The sequence below is a fragment of the Hetaerina americana genome, unplaced genomic scaffold (assembly GCF_022747635.1).
Source record: "Hetaerina americana unplaced genomic scaffold, ioHetAmer1.1.p SCAF_15, whole genome shotgun sequence".
NCBI lineage: Eukaryota > Metazoa > Arthropoda > Insecta > Odonata > Calopterygidae > Hetaerina > Hetaerina americana.
In genome coordinates, this window is record NW_027286625.1 from 11,696,064 (window position 1) to 11,720,599 (window position 24,536).

At 35.8% G+C, this 24,536-nt stretch overlaps 2 protein-coding genes across 3 annotated transcripts in view; one reads left to right on the top strand and one right to left on the bottom strand.

The window, feature by feature from the left end:
• The window catches only part of LOC139686798 (cell division cycle and apoptosis regulator protein 1-like), a 55,302-nt gene extending 46,691 nt beyond the window's left edge, over nt 1-8,611 (bottom strand). For both annotated transcript variants that reach the window (XM_071583846.1, XM_071583845.1), the window contains exons 1-3: nt 8,385-8,611; nt 8,048-8,086; nt 1,716-1,804 (exon numbers count right to left, since the gene is read on the bottom strand). In XM_071583846.1, the coding sequence (XP_071439947.1) occupies nt 1,716-1,767 (52 nt within the window). In that variant the 5' untranslated portion in view covers nt 1,768-1,804; nt 8,048-8,086; nt 8,385-8,611. The remainder of the gene's footprint in view (nt 1-1,715; nt 1,805-8,047; nt 8,087-8,384) is intronic.
• Nucleotides 8,612-8,835: 224 nt separating this feature from the next.
• Nucleotides 8,836-11,187, top strand: LOC139686799 (peptidyl-prolyl cis-trans isomerase). The gene is made up of 4 exons (XM_071583847.1): nt 8,836-9,015; nt 9,600-9,816; nt 9,903-10,039; nt 10,120-11,187. Exons 1-4 carry the CDS (start codon nt 8,947-8,949, stop codon nt 10,189-10,191), a joined length of 495 nt encoding a protein of 164 aa, XP_071439948.1. The 5' UTR covers nt 8,836-8,946; the 3' UTR covers nt 10,192-11,187.
• The last annotated feature ends 13,349 nt before the right edge of the window (nt 11,188-24,536 follow it).

Below are 24,536 nucleotides of genomic sequence, written 5' to 3' on the forward strand. Positions count from 1 at the left end.
ATTTTTCAAATCCCTCTATTTTGATACAATTTACCCCAGCCATTAAAAATATCTAAACAAAAGTTATGTCTCTTCATCAAAGTATTTCTGTTAAAATTGACTGGAGTTCTGAATGTCACAATTTAGTTTGCCATCATTGCATTTTCTAATGCTATCCCCTTAGCAAAATAGAAAATTCCATTGATAGCATCATGGGTCATAGCTGTATACTACCCTTGCCCAATGTATGGTACAAAAATATAAGACACCACAGTATCCAACATTATTTCAACTGACTCCTCTGGAATAGTAACTTCAATCTGATCTACTAGGCAATCCTTGTAATTCACGAAGGGAAACAGAAGATTTTAATCAAGAAATTATCAATCCAAATATTCAATGTTTGATACATTATCTTTGCCCATTTAACAATAATTATTCACAGAAAAATAATAAATCTCTTCAATATTAGTCTCAGATTTGTGGACTTCAATTGTGAAGGTATAACTAGGAACCATAAATGAAAAAGACTTCTTTAAGACGTTGCATACAGATGGGAGAATCCTCATCATTTAAATCTCAACTTTTGGGGATGGATGATGAGAATTCTCATCATTTAGAAACATTTTAAACTTTCAATTAACATTATTTAAATGTTTGGCGGTAAATTTTTGAGTTTGTTAAATAATTTTGGTAGTATAAGCCATTTAACTGTATTTAAATCCCAGACTGGTTTTCTGCAATGGTGCTCAACTTAAATTTCAACTGCTCTGAACTTATTAGTCATCCCTCTTCACTTCATAATGACTATTTTTTTCATCTCTTTCTCAGGTAAGCTAACTCCTTGCCTCATTATTTCTTAAATGATTATCCACATGGACCTAGCTGAAATATTGATGAGGAACCTTATCTCTATCACCTCAAGGATCATTACCTTGCCTGCAAGTACCACTCCCGAATAATGGAATGCACTCTCAGCTCTGCTCCATCAATATAAACATTCATTACGAAAAGAATGAGGGGGCTAATAATGAATCATCCATAGTTCTTTTATGGCTTTGTAAAACTATGAAATGATCAAAGAAAGTATTGCTGTGGCTTATTAATCGTAGCCTTTTTAATGCTTTTTATAAAACACTAAATGTATCAAATAGCATTTGATCTATTCCAGACCACCAGTGTGTGGACAACGAGTAGAGAGGAGCAAGATGAGTCATCTTCGGAGGGCGACAGTGATGATAAGCCGACGCAGCATGTTCCTTCAAGGGATCATCCACATCATCTCTTGTGAGATCTTAGCAAACATCATCTCATTCCTATCGTGGTTAAGGGGAAGAAAAAATACCACAAGATGATACAAAGTGTGTGTGCTTCAAGAAAAATTAGAAAGGTGATGAGTGATGTGTGCTCTTCTTCTGATGTTCCACTCCACAAAGGAAAATATTTTACGGTGTATCACACAAAGAAGAAATACTAAAATTACTTTAGAGTTTACATTCAAAGTTCCATTAAATATTTTTAATTTTTAAGAAAGCTAAGATTTTACTGAAGCAATGCATGTTAAAAAACTAGACTTTAAAAATCTGCCGGAACGGAGAGTTAAAACCCATTTAAATACCCAGGGTATGCAACATGATAAGAAAGAAAATGACTGTTTACAACTTTGCTCAGAGCATATTCCTATGGACAGAGAAACAATTGCAAATTAAATTAAAGGAGTAAATTTATCAATTTACCTGTATTTCGAACCCATGGTGGGTTCTTGTTACTGGCTCCAAACTGAGACATGACACCAAGTTTTTCTTCTGGTCACAATCCAGCAGGACTGAAAAGAATTAGAAGCCATAAAATTAAATGACACTAATTTCAAAGGCATAAAATAAATAGCTATTTATTTTCCCCATTACTAGTCAGAAAATTCTTTCACATTGTTTCCAATATTACTAAAAACTTTTAGAAACTGCTAGCAGAATTTTAAGGTAAGTTATTTCCTGAGACATGACCATTAATTTCCAACTGTTGCAATGTATCACCTATATAGATCCCAGGAATATATTTCTAATCCACGAATTAGATAATGCTCGAATATTCAAAACAAGGGAAGCTGACAGCCATTGCCAGAATCTAAGCCTCTCTTGACATGCCATTATAAATAAGAAACACCGCCTAAAAACCTATGATGGATATTTTCTGGAATTTCAGTAAATTTTCCTCCTTTGAGAAGGAGAGAAGAAAATCTTTACCATTCATAAAACTTATTTTCAAGAATTTCATTTTAAGTTCTAATCAGCCACTTTATATGGTGCTGAATCACTTGTGTTTTCCAAGGACTCAAATAAACTGGTAACCCTTAAGAGATAATATGACTCCTGCATTCCTTTAACCTGAAGTGATTAATTTTTTCTCTCAAATTTGAAGAAGGGAATAATTAGAGTGGATAACATGAGACTGCAACTCTATAGATCCAGGTCTTGAAGGAATGAACAAAAGAAATACTTTAGGATATGTTTCTTTAATTACACCTATTGCTACTTCCAAGTTAGGCAGAGTTGCTTGACAGTATTGATAAAAAAAAGGATGCTACTCTTTTAATAAATGGAGATCGTAGTCGCAATTGTATTTTACACCAAATATACAAGCTAATGTAAATGCTACTCAAGCGCTTTGTAATTAAAAAGGAAAATGATTCAACTTGGTAAGTTATATAAAACACAAACGGAAAAAATAGAAAAATAAATTCCAAAAAGAACAATATTATTATGCATACACCATGATAATTATATCCTATTGGCTCATTTATAAAATGGCATCAAGTCATGACATTCTTAAAAGGCATGTGGAAGCCAATAAGAAGCTGCCATTTGTGTAAGTTTTTGTGTTGACCCTGCCATCACAGGAAAGACTGTCCAGGGTAAGATCCTTTTTTTCTCTGGGTTGCAATATGCATTTGGTTCTGATTACAGTAATAAACTCCTGTGGATTTTCCCTTTTAATTAATCTTTCCCTGACACATCTGATAATGCTTTCACAACAACACAAATCCACACTAGTCATGCTTTTCATTTTAAGTACTTCATTCAAATGTATGTATGTCACTACAAGCATTCACATACTCCTGTTCCTCACTTTCACTATATAGCTATACATATTAAGAAATTTGTTGTGTCAGTAATGTTGACTTTTGGATACAAGTCAACAGAAAAGCTCACAGTGGCTCCATTTTTCACAACAATACTATTTCACAGACTGTACTAATTATGAACATGAGATGCAATGGCAAAGCCTTCAAAGAAGAAAAATAGGACAGATGAGAGCATGTATGAACCTCATATCGCATACATGTTTTAAACCAATTGAATAAACCCTTAATTGAATTATTTTTTTGAAGGACTTTTCCTTGAGCACGCAGACTTTGAAATGAGATATTAAATTTTCTTTCATCAACATAAAAAATTTCAACCATGAACCACAATAAAATCAATAGCAGTATCCAATGGCTAAAGTGTAAATATTGTTGTCAATCTATTAAAGAAAAAATTAAAATTTAAAGCTATTTCACAGTTATGCTCCCATAGTCCGAAGCCCAAAAAGTGGTGTCGTCTATTGTGTGGGTGAGCCTTCTAATAAGATTGCCCAAAAATGAAAAAAGAAAATTTAATATCTCATTTCATAATCTGCACACTCTGGGAAAATCCTTTGCTGCAACAAAGACAAATTAGGTCCCCTCTTACAATCTGGCATTTACAAGGTGAAGTATGATTCATGTGATATGTGCTACATAGGCCAGACCGGAATAAGTTTCAAAACTAGAATAAAACAACATGAAAGATGCTGGAGGACTTTGGATGAAACATCACTCCTAGCTAAGCATCTTCAACAATTATCCCACCTATGTAAATTTAATCCGGTAATTCTACACTACGAAAACAAGGGCAAAGGACTTGATATTTTTACGCAACTTGTAATTGTAAAATTAAATATGAATGTTCTTTTAAACGACAACATTTTCGTAAACCACTCTCCTCTCTTCAGAATCCAGTTTCCACAGCAAAAAGTGAAACTCCCTCTCTCACATTGACTCAACCCTTCACGTATTTCCCATCAAACCACCCCCTACCCACTCTCAGTATGTGTCAAACAACCCTTCCCTGATAATGTTCTTCTTAGAATCACTCATATCTCATCCCTCAACCTGCCTCTATCCCGTCGATGTCTCCTTCCCACTTAACCCTTCTTTATTCTTCCCTCCTTCCCACTACCAGGACACCAGCTACCTGCCACCATCATCTCAAATAGCGACCACAAGTGCTCATCCTCCCTCTCAATTTCTTTAGTTTCCCTGTTTCTTTGGGATTTCCATATTTCCCCCTCTTTGTCCCCACCTACCTTACTCCTCACTCTTTCCCCCCCCCTCCTTCAAACAGGTATAAATATGATTTATCACAAGTTGAATTTTGTCTTGTACCTGAAGATGGTTCGATGAACTGAAACGTATTGTACGTTACAAATAAATCTGTGGAAAAGTGCAAATTTTGTTTTTCTCCGTACATTTCCTTCCTCCTTTCATTTCATCAAACATCCTTATACTATTCTCGGCCCTTCCTTGTTTGCCCAATATTTCCCCTCTATCACAGACATCAACATTCCATTGCCAATGAATATGCTTCGCATTCATTTTTCCTGTCTCCTTATGATTTCTTCCAATAATCCCCTCTCCAGGCAACCATAACCATACAGCACTTCCTCATTTGCTTTCCTTTCTGTTCACTAAACCTTCTCCATCGTTCACCACACCCACATTTCGAAAGCCTATCATCTTGCTTCAATGAGCAAGTTTCCATGCTGCATCATAACTATGATCCATATCAAAGTTTTAATGAGGCTTTTCTTAATAACCATACTCAACATGCCTGTCATCAATTTCCAACTCCTTGTAAAAGCTTCTTGGCCTATTTCAATTCTTCATATCCCAACAACGGTGACCATTTTGGTCCAGAACGCTTCTGAGATATGTGATCTGTTCCACCTGCTCTAGTTTTGGTCCTTCCATTTTAATGTGTAACTACTTAGCCTTTCTCCTTTTGGAAAATCACATAATCTTCGTATCATTTACATTAATTCTCAACCCATACCTATTGCACTGAATTTTTAATTCACTCAGCAATGCTTGAAATCCCTGGGCTGACTGGCAAACTAGAGATTGGTCATCAGCAAACCTAACTGATTTTATGAATTCCCCACTGACTTTCATTCCTATCCTCATTTCTCTTCCTTCACATTTACATTGAACAGTAGAAGTAATAATGGATGCCTTTCTTAGTCCTCTTCCCAATACTGCCCATCATGACTCTTTGTCCCCCTTCCCACATCTGAGCAGTCAGAGACATGTTCTGGTGTGGATTAGTCTCCTATCCCTCCAATCTATTCATTTTTCTGCAATAGATTCATTTGTTCTTCTTAATTTGCACTATCAAACGTCTTTGCAAAATCTACAAAACAAGCAAATACATCCTGATTATATTCTATGTTCCTCTCTATTAGTGATCTCATTGCCACAGATAATTCTTACAATATTGTTTAAACTAAATTTTATTGATGGTAATCTTGCAAATTAAGGTAAATATAAAAAGGTACTTGCAATTGCAAAAGAAACCACAGAGCAAAAATAGCAACATTCAATTAATTCTTTCATTAATCTTATTAAAGTTGCCTTAGCTTTAATTCTTCTGAACACTAAAAGAAGTAATGCATGATTTCCAGGTCTAAAATACTATTATTAGTAACCTACTGGTTAAGGTAGGTTATTTTAGTACTCTGTAAGCCACCACTAGGATATGTGGAAGGAGGTAAATACACACCAGGCTACTAATTTTGACCCGAATATTTTTACCTTTACCACGGCCGGACAATATTATTCTCATCCCTTATCAGTAAAAGAAAAAGTGACATCTTAAACCTATCTGCTTTACACTTAATCTTTCTATATTGATTGATATGATCTTGCCTACCATAGTACAATGGGGGTAATAATACATTTTACACAACATTGCTAAAGAGATATCCTTCCAATTTATGCAAGACATTTAAACTTCATTCCGTGATTCCCAGCTTAGCTCTTCTAATATTTTGGACATGCTACTAAGTGTTACCATAACAATATTTTACAAATCTAGCTCCTCTACGCTGCACATGATCCAATTCGGCAAGTAATCCAACAATGTGATGATCCCATACACTAGCAGCATATTCTAAATGTGGCCTAACCAGTAAAAGATAACATTTCTCTTTGATATTTTCATCACGTTTATCCAATACTCTTCACATAAATCTTAATTTTTTATTAGCTTGTCCACATATTCCCTGTACGTCTTTTGAAGGATACAACCTATCAAACAGAACAGCAACTACTCCATTGTTTCTCTTAACAAATCATAACCCGACATCCAATCTTCTAATAAGCCTCTATTCAATTCTGAATAGTTCTTTTCTCTTTTCAATCTGTCCAACATCCCTAGCCCTTCCTCCCTTGCCTAACATTTTCCCCTCTATCAGTCTTCAACATCCCATCGCCAAACTTAATGCTCGGCATTCATATTTCCTACCTCCTTTTGGTTTCTCCCAAATCCCCTCTCCTCCCTCACTCTGCCTAGCACTACTCGATATATATCCAGTATAAAATGTGGTATTATTGGTTTTAATAACTCTGAATAAATATTAAAATACAATAGGTATTTATGAAATAATTTCAACAAAAGATAATTTTATGTCAAAGTGAGTAATATTTATGAAAAATTTCTCCTAACTTTCACAATTTATTACTACTCTGGAGAAGTTAGTTTGAACCGAGTTATCAGTAATCTTACATTAAATCTTAAAGAGTTTATTTAACGTATCAATGCATGAAGATACGAGGTACTTAAAAGTATGTTACTACGGATCTCAATATCTACGAGCAACATCTTCCACAACTTTCCTTACGAACTGATTACAAAATGCGATCAACTGTGACTTAATTCACAACTATTTCAATTCATTCATCCAACGATTATAAACGATCAAAACAAGCGGCACTGCCTACGCTTTTCCTTGACTGATACTCCGAATATAATCCACCGAGGATCATATTCCATCCACTATTTGCCCTGATATTTTTTAAACTTTATTCCAATGATTTTTCACCCATTTCACTCAGGATAACTGGATAAATATTTCACGTATCAATTTAGTTAGGGACTGATTTACAATTTAAGTCTTACACTTGAAAATATATCCAAACCAGCAATCTGCTCCCACCATCGCCACAAAATAACAGTATTTACGATCTTAATCAAAGGTAAAAACCGTTGGATGACAAGAAAAACTATGGTTTTGCCATATCGTAAAATCAATATATTCGCATTATTCCTATTCCAATTTGGACTAACATTAAGTCGGGCGAAACTTAAACATGGAACAAAACAATTTCGCTAGTTTACACGATAAAGTCTTCACTTGGATGAATTTAAAGTAAATCTTTGAGAGAAACAAAAACGTCGTACGTTGAAGTATCCATTGATAGGAAAATGGTTTACACGCCACTGGTTGCGAACAGAATTTTGAGAAGATAATGACAAATACCAGACAAGTTCGATGAACACTGACACGATAAAAACATAAAATATAAACTCTCTGAACCATTTGAGACGAAAACGTCACGACTGCCAAGTAGTGTAAATGGACTAACAATGTTCCGTTGCTCTGCGATTAAAGATGTTTATTAACGCTCTTTAATTTCTACAATGAACACAAGTAAACTCGTTCATCTTTGTTAATTGCTGCAGAAAAGAGGTGTAATGCATTAATCGTAGCTATTACCGGTCCTTAATACAAAAGAGGCTATGCGGTAACAACTCTTAACAATATTTAAGCAAATTTCCTTGGGAAGGCACATCAGTATCCCTTAAGTACGGAACATATCAAGTCCGGTGCGGTAATATTAGAACGCAGGCTATGTAAACACTTACTTCAAGGTTTTCAACACAACCCATAGTCAACAAAACAAACAAGTAATTGAAAATTGCCTACACACCTCATAAGTGGCCAACTACTTTCTTGAGTTCCCATTTCTCTGAAACGAAAGGAAAGGTGGGGGATAAATTATTGAATTAGAAACATTTCTTAATACTTGTAACATTTATTTCCTGAAAGGCACGACAAAAAAGAAAAGGCGACAGCATTTACAATTGCATTAGTCACGTTATGCGCGTGGGGATCAGTTTCTCGAGCAAGACGCTACCGTGACACTAAACACATAAAAGCTATGCATAACACGATAAAAGGAGTATAAATGAAAACAACAAATATCAAGATTAATCACTACAAACTATTTATCTTCAATTTCATCATTATTTAGCAAAGATACCCACCATTATTGGTTCATTTTCTTTGAAAATACGGTCAGGAAGCGTCAAAATACTTGCATGACTTGTTTGTTACTAGCGCATAAAATGAACTAGCAACTATTAATTTTATCGAAATTAGTAATGAATAAGAATTCAGGGATCGCTAATTTATTTTTAATAACATAGAAAAGTTAATTCACAAAATTATATTTCGCGTAGGCGTAATTATTATTACCGCCCTCTAACGGGTCACAACGCTGACCTCAGGGGCCTCATTGGTTTCAAGGTCCTTCCGCAGCATAAAATAACAAGCTAAATATTGTTAAATACTCTTATAATGAGCTAATAAAACATTTTAAATATATACTAAAGTAAAATTTTTAATTTTTTAAATAGTTTAAACAATAGAAAGGAACGTTTAAACGCTGCAGTTGAGTCAGTACTTTTCCGCCGCACGACCTTATCCGGGAACATGGCTTTTGGGGTGGCCAGACTTTGCCGCCAATCGTTCTCTTTGCAGGGATCTGCAAGCAAGTGTCGGCTGTGGGCGAGTGTAGTTCCAGTAATTCGCAACTTAGCTACCAAAATGAGTTTGCCACGGGTGTATTTCGACATGACTGCCGATGATCAGGCTGTCGGAAGGATTGTGATGGAGGTTAGTAATTCTAATATGAATTATTTTCTTCGTGAAAATCTGAAAATAGATAGGTGACATGCCGACGCCCCGGGAGGTGTCCGGATTTAGATATGAAAAGTATGCTCATGTACTCATTATAGTATACGCCCCGTTGTTCTGCTCTTGTTCATTAACTTTAAATGTTCTTATGCTATCCCTCAAAATATGTAGTATAATTTTTAAACCTGTTTCTTGTTTTACTGGAACACGAGGTTCAAATTGGAAGTCAAAATGGCTGTTCTACCTTATCTCATTCATTAAAGTCGTCCAATTACGGAATTCAATGCTTATTCAAACGGGTATTTTACTGACCGTTGTGTTCGCTGATAGCACAATTTGTTAAAGCCGGAGCTACGTGTTCGTCCACGTGTTCTTGAACTTTTCTAGCTTTGCCCTCCTGCTTGTTTACCGGTCTATCAGTTGTACCGTAATTGGTTTCTTAAGATGGAGTACTAGGCGTTGTACAGATGGCAATTAAATAAGTTTTAATGACCTCATGTACGTGATTAATGTTATTACCTTTCTCGATAATGGGATTAATCGACATTTTAATTGAATTTTAGCTGAGGAGTGATGTGGTACCGAAAACCGCGGAAAATTTCCGGGTCCTGTGCACTGGAGAGAAGGGGTTTGGATATGAGGGTAGCACTTTTCATCGTGTAATCCCGAACTTCATGTGCCAGGGTGGTGATTTTACCAATCATAATGGCACTGGAGGAAAGTCTATTTATGGATATAAGTTTGAAGACGAGAATTTTACCCTGAAGCATACTGGACCAGGTTTGTGTGTTGTGAAAGCTAGTTAGATGAATAAGATTGACCTTCGTTACGACTTAGTTGAGTTATTGGTTGCGACTTACCCACAGGTATCCTTTCTATGGCCAATGCCGGGGCCAACACAAACGGAAGCCAGTTTTTCATTACCACCGTGAAAACGAGCTGGCTGGACAGTCGGCACGTTGTATTTGGATGTGTTGTTGAGGGTATGGATGTAGTGAAGAAGGTAAGGGCATTGCAATGAATAACTCTTTTACATTTATACGAGTGGGAGTGTGTATACTCATTTGCGTTTTTATTTTATAGCTCGAAGCTTATGGATCTCAAAGTGGAAAGACCTCGAAGAAGATTGTGGTTGCTAAGAGTGGCCAGCTTTAAATTGTGTATTGCATTTCATTTCTTTTGCTGGCCAGCGAGATGGTAATTTGAAATACTGGTACCAGCACAAATCCTTGAACCCTATTCTGTGTTAACCATCTCATCATTCCGATATATCAGGGTGGTGGTGAACCAGGATACATTTGCCCTTGGATAAATGACTTCTAATTAATAACAAAGTTCAACTGATCACAACATTTGATATGTTTCACTTGCATTTGTAAGCTTTCGTAGTTTCGAGGGCACGTGATATAACATCCTGTCCGTGCTTTTGTGCCAATAAGCATTTCATCTTGAGCATTTAAATACTGCAGATTAAACTCCCCTGTAGACTGCACTAAATGTGGGTTATGAAGATACCTATTAGTGTTTGTGATCCAAAAGTAATATGTCCTAGTACATGCTTGAATGTGTAATATTGATCCATTCCTACTTAAATTGAAGTATTTTTATTGGCCAAGGGCATATGTACATCATCACTCACTGTAATTTCTTTTTTTTTGTCTTTTTCTCAAGTGAAGCTAGCTTGGAAAGTTTTCAATTATCTGCATTTTAACAGTTGAAGGTTAAATATTACAAATGAATAAAGCATTAATTAGTACTAAAACTTTTTTATTCAGTTTAATTTTGAGTTTTAAGGTACATTTTTTGTTTGACCTTTGGGTTCATCTTTATTTAACGTCTTCCAATGTGGGAAAATTGCAGCCTTATAAGGCAATTTTCTGTTATTCCACACTCAGCGAATGAAGGTGTACTTTGTACATCTAGAATACTATCATTCCACTCGGTAAGGGGCTTTGAAGGGCACCCAGTGAGCAATCTTGCATTTTTTCCACTTGCTAATTGTCTCAAGAGATACCCCACTTTAGTCTCTGTTGATGATAGTCTAACAGTACATGCTTTGTCTCCTAATAGGGAATAAATAGGGTAATGTGTATAATGCTGTTGATATAAAGTTTAATTCTTAATAAATAAACTTACCATTGTCTGATAGAATCTTTATATGGATTTCATTTTGTCCCACTGGAAGTTTATCTTGGAGTGACTGCAACCCTTCAAATACCTGAAATAGTTCTAGTATTAGTCATCTAAATTTGGATGTTGAGTCATAAGCAACTGTAATTACCATTCTCTTATGAATGGTGAAGAAACAGTCTCCAGATTATCTTTAGTTTGAAGGTAGGTTATCACACTCCTTTATTGATATACATTTTACGGATTTGCTTCGGTTGGCATAATATTTACCCACAGATTTCTGTTTTAGTTCAAAATTTCGTTAGATGCAATTTCTAGTAGAAAACTACTTAAAGTTGTTTGGATGGTGTTGGAGTAAAAAATTGTTTGATTTTTAAATCGGCGCTAGGTAAGATACATTTATTCTAGTTACTTGAATACCCTCAGGGATAATTTTTAGCATACTTTTTCGTTCGGTGTTGTGGTTTCTGATTTTGGACTTGGCATTATTAGGCTTAATTTTACATCAAATGTGGCTCCTTTAGCATGAAATTCATTTCTTTTGTCTGTGACCTGGGAAAGGAAAAGTTTAGTTACTCTCTTTGTGGAGGATTCATTATAACTAATTGTGAACAGTCGAGCATTTGTGAAATGAACTGAAGTGCCAATAGAATCATCTTTTGAAACCACCTTGAAGATGACACCTTCAGGGTGTTGGTGTTGTAACTCTGCAGGAAAGTAGCCATCCATTATGTCTCCAATGAAACTTGAAGTTCTCTCGTCGGAGTATGGCCTCAGCCTCCCATTTGCTACCACCAATCCATCTGCATATAATGCAATGGGTATTTGTTCCATCCACTGAAATATGATATTCATAATCGGTGAAAGTAAAAGTTCGTTGTACATGGTGCATGTGGGTGTATTTAAACTCAGAAAATTTTCCTGGTGATATTCCTAAATGTTCACTCAGTATTAGTGTGAATGTCTTTCCATGGTGAGAGTTTAGAAGCTGTAATCATGAAGTGGGAATAGGAAAGATATGGGATATTTTGAAATGGTTGCAGGGTATTTGACTTTTTACAGAAACTTAAATGAGTTAATGTGAATGCATATTAGGGAATGACTCCATTAAAATTTACTGGTCCATGCCCTGCATTTCTTAGAATTTTAGAAATGTAACACTTGTATCTTTACACTATTAAGTGAATTTCAGTATTGGGCTTTTTGTCTTTTAAGTCTTGGTTTGGCTTGGTGGGGCATTGAAATACTATATAGTCTTAATTTTGAGAATTAACTTCTGGTTAAGATAAATTTATACAGTTTTTTCTCATGGGTCATTCTAGAAAAATTTTCAAGGTCGTCTATCATCATATGGATGTGTACCTTATATTTTGTCACATACATCTTAAACTGGAATGATTTAAGTGGAATGTTTTAATTTGGCAACAGCATGACATAGCTATCAACAGGAAAGGAATATTAGCTTTACTAAAAGTATTTTTTTGCCCAGTAACTGGAGAGGTCAAGTTCTATTAATTTTTCTCAATCTTTACCTTGAATGAAGCACCACTGGGTGTATGATGGATGTGCTGGTCCTGCATGTGGGCAATTTGATTTAATTCTTCCATGTTTTTAATGAGTTTATCAAGGTCAATGCAGGAATTTTTGTTAAAGGATTTCTTAGGATTCCATTTGGTTTTTTTTGTTTTGGCCAAATCCTGTAGTGAGAACAATGAAATGTATCTGGAGAGTTCAAGAATATTTGATGTTGTTGGTTCAATGCTGTGCTCAACCCTAAGGTATTGGGCTTGAATTCTCCCCTGGGATTTTGTCATATTTTAACTTATGGGCATGGATATTTTGAATCCAAGCAAACCTTTAGATTCCCCAAGGCATTTGTTTGCCTGAATTGTTATAACTATGCGACTATTTCAGTGTAAAAGTCATTTGCCTTTTACACTCTGAAATTGTTGCATTGAATTGCATATTAACGGATGACTCAGTTAAAAGTTCTGCTGTGGCATCTCCCGAAATTTTTTGGAATTTGTGAACTACTGCTGGGAGGGCTACATCAGGGTATTGATTAAGGGAGTTAACATTTCCCTCTGCCACGTACCTTTTGTTGTTAAAAGAATTCCTAATAAACTTGGAATAAGGTAATTATTGAGCTATCTTCTCTATAGCTACATATTGTGTGATACCTGATGGGTTCTACCGTGATTTTCCTAGGCTGAGCGATATATATGAGGCTCTTGCATTGATATTTGTAGCGATCACTCCAGAATAATTGAAATGCTCCTTAATAGGATCTTGGATTAATGTGCATAAGCAACTTGTCTCCTTGAGGTTTCACTCTTGAGAGAAAACCACAATTCCGATTGAAATAGTTGGTTAAGGTAGTGTGTATCAAGGGGTGTAAGACAACATAGATTTCTGATTTGGGTTTATCAATGAAAATTATGAAAAAGTTAAAGGGTATCAAATGGATGGCTAATGTGAAGTTTGCTGTCATGGTTTTTACGTGTCCAGCATTTGTCGATTCAAATTCCCAACTAATTATTATGGTTTAGTAGTAGCCAGCCACAATTTAGTTCATAACTACAGGATTTGCTATTTTCTCTGTGTACCTAACTATATTTTGAAGTGGCTTTTTTTGAAGCAGTTGGAATGAAATATTTAGCTTAGTGGCTATTTTTGCAATGCTTTTCTGCTCAATGGGTAAACCAGTTAAATTAGAAAATTTGATTGATTGAGAGACTTTTTTGTCATCTCTTAAGTAAAAAACAATTTTCACCTATTCATTAGCACAATCTTGTCTGGAATTTTTTTTCTGTTGAGATGGTCATGACATTTGATTAAAGAGCATGGTATTGATAAGACTTGACCAAATGCTTATACCCCTTTCTGCCTCGTGGTAATTATGTCGTAGAGGCATTTAAGGTAAATAGTTGGCTTTTTATGTATCCCAAGCAGTGGTGAGCCGTAGAGGAGGAAACTCCTTTTCCACCAACTGAATGGCTGGCATTGACCATATGGTAGGCGTTTTGCATAATTTAAAGTAATATATTGTATAGTGAAGGTTATGCTGGATTAAGTAACTTGGAAGATGTCCAAGTATGTTTTTTCCATGGCAACAACAGCATTAGTACATATGTTGAGATACCTAAGTTGCTCAAAAGGCCATTATAAATTGTTTCGTCAATCACATGTTGAGCAATGTCTTTTTTATCCTTGTTAGTGTTTCATAAACAGTTACTTGATATATATTCTATTGTTTCAGGCTTCACTTCGTGGAAGTATTTAATATCCATACTAAAAAGAAAGAAAGACTTACTTTTCCACAGATGAAATCTGTGGAGAAGTAAGTCTTTCTTTCTTTTTAGTATGGATACTTAATATATAGTTTAAAAATGTTAATTCTTTTGAATAGCATTGTAACCACTTTTCATTTTCACTTTGGGTCTTATTAATGGAATAATTAATAATCTTTGGTATTGTGGTGTACAATATGCTGTAGCTCAGGTGCTCTCCAGGATGGATTGATAAGCAATTTAGTTGGCAAATTCTTTACCGTGATGCATTAATAGTTTAAATTTGATCATTGCATTCTACTGATAAGTAAACCTTTTGGTATGCCGAAATTTTAGGTACATATGTAATTAATATATTAATTACAAATGCGCTTAATTAATAAAAATAATTAATGGCAGTCACGATTATCAGCTTGAGTTGGCAACATGTTTACCAGGATAATTTGGTAGCCTGAATAATCACATTGCTTGGTCAGCTATGGGTGCTCATAATGACCACACTCAAATTGTTGGAATTCTGTCAAGTGCTCTGCCCACAAGGTTGGCACCCTGTGCTGTCTGTGAAGAGTAGCATCCTGCCTGAGTGCAGGCAGGACATTAAGTGTTTTACATGAGATTTTGATTTATTTATCCTGCTTAATTGTATCTCTTGAGAATAAAAATGCCGTGTAAACAAAATAGATTAGATAAACAAGTTTGCTGATTTGATTACAGAAAACAGGTTAGCCATTTGTTTGAATGTAAGTATGATTTTGATTGTCTTGTAGAGTACATACCTGGAGTTGATTTTGTCCTAGTTTTCTCTGATTTTGCTTGTAATGGGAAGTACCAGGGAAAATGTTTCAATGGAAAAGGGAATATTTTGTAAGTTTCTCAGGAAAAGCCTAACTTTAAGGGAAGGTCATTCCCTTTTTCCCAACATTTCTTGCGTACATTTTGACAGGAATATTTACTTTTTTCATGTTAGTATTATTTTTATGGTTAAATTTGTAGTATTGTTCAGCCCATTAGTCACTATGGTATTTTTTCCTTTGCTAAAAGTAATTTTTCAGGCTATCATTTGCAAGCTACTGATTGATTCTTAATGTACTTAAAAATAGTACCAACGTTTTTACACAACACTTCGCATTGGCATTGCATTCCATATCTTTATTTGGGAGCATTTAGTGCTGCATAGAAGTTCCTGGAAAACTGCATTTCTTCTTGGCAGAGTAGTTCTGAATTTGGTGAATGTGGATCTGCATTAGTTACTACATGAGAAAATATGTTTTAATCTAGGGAAGTGAATCCTAATGTGTGTGAAGTAACATCTAATTTGGGCTGTTGGATAAGATGGGTTTTTAGAATTTTGCCCATTTTAAAAATGGTTCTGCACTATAACTTCGACAAAGCTATGGCTGACTTGCCTACTTACTGGGCTTCAAATACATTTCGTACCAATCAATGAATTATATTGTGTTCTGTGAACTAGAGATGAATTCCCTGCAGATGGGAGGTTGGTTACGTGCAAGTTAGACTGTGAATTGTGAAGGCCTTTCGTTCATCTTTGGAAGCCATAGCTATCATGCTGTTATCTCAAGTATGTGACCCCCTTCAATTGAGGCAGCGTAAAGAGTATTTATATTCATGTTCATCTATGAAATTGAATACGTTCAAACATTATTATGGCAGATTTGAATGTTATTCATTAATATTATCAATAACTTTTAAGAGTAGTAACACCAGACATACTTAAAAATTTTGGTGGAAGGGGTCTCACACTTGTCGAAATACTTCTTTTATTTTTAGTCCTGCTATATAGCAGACCTCAATATTGTACCTAAACAGATTTTTCATATTTCCAACAGCAATGGAGTAAATGTTTGCCCTTAAATTAACCCTATACATGAACTTTAAATGTGGGTGTGTGAATTTTTTTTAAAGTAATAGTGCTTCAGTACAAGTAAATCCTTTGGTGCAGAGGCAAACTGGATATCTGAATGGGCATAGGAAATTCTTTATGTGCAGCTCGTATTTAAATTAATACATAGAGGGACAGGCTATATGGAATAATGGCCTACTGGGAAACTCATGGTATCTCACTGGGCCAGTGTGCCCTGCTTCTGTGGATTTTCAAAATAGCATACATTCTTCAATCACAAGGCCTGTAATCTGTAAATGGGGAGTTGAAAGGGGACCCATTTCTCAAATCACTGGACAGTAAGAGCGTCCTCTTAGGCTTCTCTCACTGAGCTCTGTAACAACTGCAAATCTGTTCTCGTGGTGGTGAATTTTTAACCAATGAGACACATTTTAGGAAGTTTATTTCTCTAAAACTGTTTATTTTCCATTAAATGACAACTTCAGTACGACAAATGTAGATATAATCCATGGCATTGATTCTTTGCACAGCCAAGTATATAAGTGTAAAATAAGATGAGTGGGGAATATCGCCAGGAAAATACAGACTTGAAATTTTTGGATGATTCTAAGGACAGGAGTTGGAAAGCACCAAGAGAGGAAGGAAACGTAAAAATGTTGATCTGTGCCAGCTGAGATTTAGATATAAGTACAAAGTGTATATTGGAGAGCCAATGTGTGGTAGCCATGGTGCTGAATAGGAAACTGGAAAGTAGGTAGTGACCATGGTAGAGGCAAATAATGCAATATTATTAGAAATAAAAGATCCATTCATCTAGTGTTGATCCAAATGTTAATGTTGACAAGCAGTCTTAAGGAGAAAGAAGAAGATAGTGTACGTGATCTGATGAAGTAATAATGGATGTAGCTAAAAGAAACTGGTTGTTAGTGATGAAGGATGTGGTGGGAGTTAAAAGAATAGGATCTAGATAGCTGTAACTAAGGGGAAGGAGTACCAGGAGTCAGTTGATCGAAGTTTTGGGTGAAGATAAGGAGATTGGTACTGTATGGAGAAGAAAGTACTATTAAGCTAAACTGAGATGGACTATAAAAGTGAAACATGTATGATGGAAAGAGCACTGTTAGGCTATAGTGTATATACAGAGGCAAAGGAAAATGGGTGCACTAAACAAAGTGAATGAACTGTCAGGATGTTAGAAAGGAAATTTTTTTGCACTTTTAGAGATGTGATTTGTTAAATATGAATGAGAGAAAAGGGGAAGGTGGAAAGACATAGATGGAAGTTCGTTTAAATGAATATACTTTGTAACTTCCACACAATTTTTATTCGTAATACCGGTTTCATGGTGGCATGGGGCATGCCACCTTCCCCCCCCCCCCCCCACCAACGGACCTTTACCTGCCAGCCACTTGGCTTAACCCCCCCCCCCCTAACCCCTCTCCCTCCCATTAGCCATTCACCCCACTCACCCTCCCCCAACATTCCTTTCCGAAGAGTGCATATATATACAACCCTGTGCCCGAAAAATGTTTGTACCTGATGCTGACGCCGTTGCGTTGAAACCGGTAGTACGAATAAAAATTGTGTGGAAGTTACAAAGTATATTCATTTAAACGAACATGAACCTCCACAAAGTTGAGCCCGAGACCATAGAATTCATAGATGGAAGTCTTTATTCAGGTGAAATTGAGACTATAAGGTCCCTTCTTCCATTAACCCTTTGACATAGCCATTTAACATATAGAGGGATTGTGTAGTAAAGATGGTCAGGGAGTATAGAAAGAGATTATGACATTGGTCAAGGTAGTAGCTTAGGACTAATTAACTGTGAGATTGAAGGGCATCAAGACATATCATAAATGGTAGACTATCAAATGTAATATGTACCCATTTAATATTATTATTTAGGTAATCTACTGGTTAAGGTAGGTTTTTGGATGGACATGATAACTAATTAAATAATTTGTGACCCCTTGCAAAACAGCATCCCACTCTACATCAGGTCCCTCTTCAGCTCTGAGTACTTCCTTCATCCCGTCCAACATCCCTATCCTGTTCCTTCCCTTTCCTCGTTTGCCTAACATCCTCCCCTCTATTACAGTCTTCAACATCCCGCTGCCGGTCAATACCCCCTTCATCCACTTTTCCTGCCTCCATAGGATTTCTCCCAACAAACCCCTCTCTTCGCCCACTATACCAAGTACACTCTCATTTGATTTTCTTCTCCGTCCATTTCACCTTCTCCATTCTTCTCCAAACCCATATTTCAAAAGCCTCCAGTCTACGTCTATACTTTATGAGGGAGGAATAAATGGCTGATAGGTAAATGATAGAACTATCCCAAAAAAAGTGCAATTTGTGAGGGCTACTAAACTATAAGTTTGATTGAAAAGATAAGTTCAGCTTATTTAAGGTGATGCCAGAGTAATAATGAGGTCTCTTGTGAAAAGGAATATATGATCATATTAGAATAAAACTAGCATGCCAGGTACAACTAGGATAAATGTTTATGCTTCTTTGATTTTGAGGCATTCAGTGAATTGGGGAAAATTAATGAAAATTTGGCTGAAGACAGAGTTAACCAAGTCTTTTAATGGGGAGGAGTATTTAATTAGACTTGAATCCCTTTGGTTTTCTTAAACTCATTTTTCAAAAGCCTCTAGAAGAAATATGTGATATATTAAAGGTGCTCTTGTACTAACAGTTAGAGGAGATGCAAAAACTGTCACTTTCAAATTGAGGTCTCCAACTTATACTGTATTGGCTGTTGGCATATCAGCTCTGGCCTAGGGTGTCATTTCTGATTAATAATATATTTACTTCTGTACAAACATTTCAATTTCTAACTTTTTCTCTAAGCATATCTAACTTCTTTAGAATCTCTATTTTACTGTGGTAGTGGTAGTATGTGGAGGAAACCGACAGCTAAGGTCATTTGTGAGGCTTCACTGAATGAGATAAAAATTATGAAACATCAAATATCCAAGGTAGTAATGATTCCATACAAAATAATTACATCTTTGCTAAGAGTAAAGGAATGGCCAGGTAGGTGCATTTCAAGGTCTTAAAAATAAAAAAAGATCAATGGTTCTAGCCTTAATAATTTCAGAGCAATTGCGATTTACAATCGACTTTCCAAATACCTGTGAATCAAGACATGTTTTGCTAATTTTCAAAAAGCTATATATTGATCCAAAATTTGCCCATGTCCTTATGGGACAATTATTTTAAAGTAAAAATAAGTATCATAATTTGATAAAATGGAAATGGTCAACTGACAAAAGTTTTGGTGGTAACTAATTGAGTTGAGATGTAAATACCTGCGTGTAATCAAAGAATAAAAGCTGTGAAATGAAGAAAATAGACAGAATTTTGAGGTCTACACATTCACCTGCTGAGGTGAATTCATGGATATCACATTCACTCTTTCTTTAAGGCATCAAGAAGATCACCTTGTTCCTCATAATTGAGGAAAAGCATATTAAGAAAAGTTGTGAGTACGGTCACATAGGATTATAGACAAAATGGGAAGTTAATAAAAACTAAACATGTTACCATTCACTACTCTTTGAGCTCCAAGGATGTTCCTGTTGTAAATATGCACAGGGTTGATTGTCAATATTGATATTCTCCCTCATGATGAATAACAAAGAGATGTATAGCAGGTACATAACTACATCGCTCCCGGCATTAACTGAATTGGTTTTGTCACAAGTTAGATTAAAATAAATTAATAGAATTTTCAATTATTTTACCTCTAGCCGTAAGTGGAGTTTCTTTATTTCTGTGACGAGGACATTAACTTTATTTATCCACGTTTTCCATTTGCTCTCCTAACACTGATATTTTGGCATAAAGTGATGACAACAAAGCCAATTCTGACAACTGAGCTATGAAGGAAAGAAATAGGCAATTCTGTACACTTGCATACCTATTTAATAGCAAATTTAAGCTCTTATTGAGGCGGACTTGGATCTTGGAAATTACTAAAAGAAAACCATTTGAACTCACGAATGCCAGACTTCCTCAGCGGTAGCTGAAAATTCATATTGGTAAATTTATATTAAGTGTATATATGCAGTTGGTCATGCATTTTTCTTGTATTTTGCGATTGAATGGTATGGGAACTTATCAGCAAGATGACACGTTTTCAGGTACTTTACGATGGATATTCCCAGAATGCCCAGACTGATACACTTAATAAATATTTGCATGAAAGGGAAATGCTGCTCTATAGATTAAATTTAGTAATGACAGTAAGGAATCTTCACCAACGTACTCATTTTAATAGTTTCACGTTGTCCTGGCAGCATAATTATATAAACAATGTAGGAATTACTTCTATTTTACAATAAAATAGTACCTTGAGATCATGATTACTACCTTTGGAACATGAAAACTTTTACCCTATTTATTATGATTATTACGGGAGATTATCCATTTAAAATAATAGAACGTAAATCTCAACCACATTTAGACGTCTGACGGATGTCGCCTGCGGGAATGCCAGAATCCTTAGTAGAGATGAATCATGCAGGTAATATGGTGGATCCGCAGAAAAATAATATAACAAATAAACGTGCCAAAGTCTTTCTTTGACGGTTGAATCCGTCAGCAAATCTTTAACTGTGGTATTTGTTAGATCGGTTATATCAATCTATTATATGACGTGTTGACGGTAAATGGGGTATCATAGAAGAATAAATAATATTCTACGGTGATAATATTCGGCAAAAGATTTTTTAATAAAACAAGGTGAAATATTTACTTATATTTCGCACGTAATGTCTACGATTGAATTCGTAGAACTGAACTTACGATATATGATTGAAATATATCATCCTCGCCAGAGTAATTGGTTATTGTTTTATCCGTTAATTCGCAACTATTGGAAACTTAATTTTATTTTTGTTCAGTTAAATAGAAAATTATCCATTGCGATATAGATATCGAATTGAGGAAATCATCATTCCGGCGCCAATGTGGCATGATGGGAGATAGTCCAGCATGCAATGTGAATATCGTTTGAATTATAATTCAAACTACAACGGCATCGTTTGCCGTATTACTTTAAAATTATCTACCGTAGTAAAGGAATTCGAGAATAAATCACTGCAAGTTTTTATTTTTTAGGTCGTATATATATTTCCTATAACACATGCTGCAAAAATACGCAATTACCAGTGTTATCACAAACATTTGCAACTACTGATGGCGCGAGGGCAAGTATTCATTTAAAGAAATATTGCAAACGAATATTGTTATTGAGATACCAGAACAAGATAAACCCAAGCGCAAAAGAAAATGTGCAGAAATTCTGTTAGGAAAGTATTTTCTTGAGATATTCACCCGAGCTATGCCCTTTTTTGGGTGTCAGATCTTCCTGGGAAGCTATAGGCACAGGAAAATTATTTGGCTCCGGCTCTGATGTGTGAATTTCACATGCCGCTGGGCTTAGTACAAGGTAAGCTCTACACACACTTATCCAATTGACCTCCTGCTGTGGTTCTCATTGTTTGATTTTTCCATTGATTCTAATCCCATACATATGAGTGAATTTATAATGTGCTCATGATTGATTTTAACCCGTTCACTTACTGGTCAACTAAGTCTTGATCATCAGCAATTGATTTTATGAATTCCACACTGACTTTCAATCCTATCTCCAGATCTTACGATACCTCTTTAACCATTTCCTCCATGTATTTGTTGGAAAGCACTGGTGATAATGGACACCTATCTTACTCCTCTTCCTAACACAGCCCATTCTGACTCTCCATATGTCACTTGCTCCTTAATGGTCTGAGATATGTACAGGGTACAGGTAAGTTTCTTATCCCTCCAATCTACAACTATTTTCTTCCGGACATAATAATCATCTGACGTTAATTTTTAAATATCAATTGGTTTTACTCTACCTTGCAACCTCGCTGATTGCCAAATTACATTGTTTTTAAATAAAATAAATTCTTCTAAATTTACTCATCTGAACACTTTCTCAGATTCAAAGAAACAAATACGCCCTGATTGTATTATATGTTCCACTCCATTTGTGACCTCATTACTATCTGGGCTCAAAATTAACATCCCCCAAGTAATCAGTTGCCCGGCTCTCCATCCTCTTTTTATGATCCTGGGTAGCTCTTCAGCAGCATGGAAAGTTTTCTATAGCCCTCATATATGGCTTCCCTTTTTTGGTATGGAAATTAACACTGATCTGATGAAATCTTCCAGCCAAATTCCACCCTCATAAATGCTATGAATTATTATTAGGTAATCTACCGGTTAAGGTAGGATTTGGATGGACATAACTGTCAAAGAAATATTTTGTTTCTCCCAGGAAAACATAGTTTAAATTCTATTCTACAACAAGTCCCTCCTCATCTCTGTGTGCTTCCTCCCTTCATCCCATCCAATATCCTTATCCTAATTCTGGCCCTTCCTTGTTTGCCTAACATTCTCATCAAATTCATCAACACCCCACTGCCAATCAATATGCCCTTCATCGATTTTTCCAGCCTCATGATTTCTCCCAACAATACCTTCTCTTCGCCCATAATACTTAGTACCACCTCATTTCTCTTGCTTTTGGTCCATTTCACCTTCTCCATCCTTATCTACACCCACATTTCAAAAGCTTCCAACCTACGTCTATCATCCTGCTTCAGTGACCAAGTTTCCGCAGCATACATGACTACACTCCATATCAAAGTTTTGACGATTCTCTTCTTAACATTCTTGCTTAACATCCCTGCCATCAATTCCCTCTGCCTTGTGAAAGTCTCTTTGCCTAGTGCAATTCTTCCCCATATGTCCCTATTTATTTGACCATTTGGTCTTTAAAAAATTCTGAGATGTGTAAACTGTTCCACCTGCTCTAGTTTTTGCCCTCCCATGTTAATGATTACCTTAGCCTTTCTCTTTCTGGAAAATTGCATCAAATTTGTTTCATTATTATTGATTCTCATCCCATATCTATCACACTGAATCTCCAGTTCACTCAGGAATGCTTGAAAACCCTGGGCTGACTGACAAACTAGAGCTTTGTCATCAGAAAACTTAACTGATTTTACAAATTTCCTGCCAACATTCCTTCCTATCTCCAATTCTTCCCATACCTCTTTAATCATTTCCTCCACATGTACATTGAATAGCACCCAAACTGATCATCCCCTAAGCAATCATTTGCCCTGCTCTCCATCCTTTTGTTGGTGGTGCTGAGTACCACTTCAGCTATATGGGAAATCACACCAATTGTTTTGTAGTCCTTACATGATATATTCAAAACATTTTTCGGAATAGGAACTAACATTGATCTCACAGTCTTCTGGCCAGATTCCTTCCTCATAGATGCTACGAATCAATCCATAGGGACTCTTCCTCCCTCATTTTACTACACCTTTTAGTAGTTCGGCGGGAATGTTTCCATCCCCATGGCCTTGTTTGGTTTCATATCCCTTAATGCCCTTTCTATCTCATTGTCGAGTATGCCTGGACCTAAGCTATCTTCATCTATGTCATATTCTCTTTCTATGTCTAAGCTTGCTGGCCAAAGTTCCTTACCATACAGTTCTTCTATATATTCCTTCTTTCTCTCTTGGATCTTTTCTCTGTCAACTATTATCTTACCCGACATATCTCTAATTGTTAACACAGATCTTCCCGTCTTACTACCTGATAGTGTATTAAACTTCATGTTTGGCGTACCAATTTTACCCTACCTCTATAAACTTTCCATATCCTTGCACTGCATCTTCCACCATGCTTCTTTTGCTTTATTTGTTGCTCGCCTCAATTTATTATTTAACTCTTTGTACTTCATTTTGCCTAATTCTGTGTTTACATTCTTCCATTTCCTTGCCTCATTTATCATTCTAATCATATCATCTGTGATCCATAGTTTCCTTGTCCTTTTTCTATTAACAGTTCCTATTGTGTCTTTTGTGGCTTTCGATATCCCTTTCTTGATACATTCCCATTTTTCTTCGATAGTACTCAGTTCTTTACCGTCCTCCATGGTGTTCTCTACAGCCTGCTGGTACTCCTTCCTTGTCAATCCAGTAAATGCTTCTATATTCCATTTCCTAACTCGCTACCCCTGAATTATCTTTTTGAATCATATGCCTGACTAAATGACTACTAAACTCCAAATTTATCATGATAACTGATACCTATCTGAGTCACCTGGTATTTTTCATGTGTACCTACACCATTTGTGA

What these genes read in the sequence shown, in the direction of transcription:
- LOC139686799 (XM_071583847.1), top strand. Translation starts at nt 8,947, where the DNA reads ATGAGTTTGCCACGGGTGTATTTCGACATGACTGCCGATGATCAGGCT. An exon ending in CCTGAAGCATACTGGACCAG is followed by an intron (nt 9,817 to 9,902) that starts GTTTGTGTGTTG and finishes ACTTACCCACAG; the next exon opens with GTATCCTTTCTATGGCCAAT. An exon ending in GTATGGATGTAGTGAAGAAG is followed by an intron (nt 10,040 to 10,119) that starts GTAAGGGCATTG and finishes TTTATTTTATAG; the next exon opens with CTCGAAGCTTATGGATCTCA.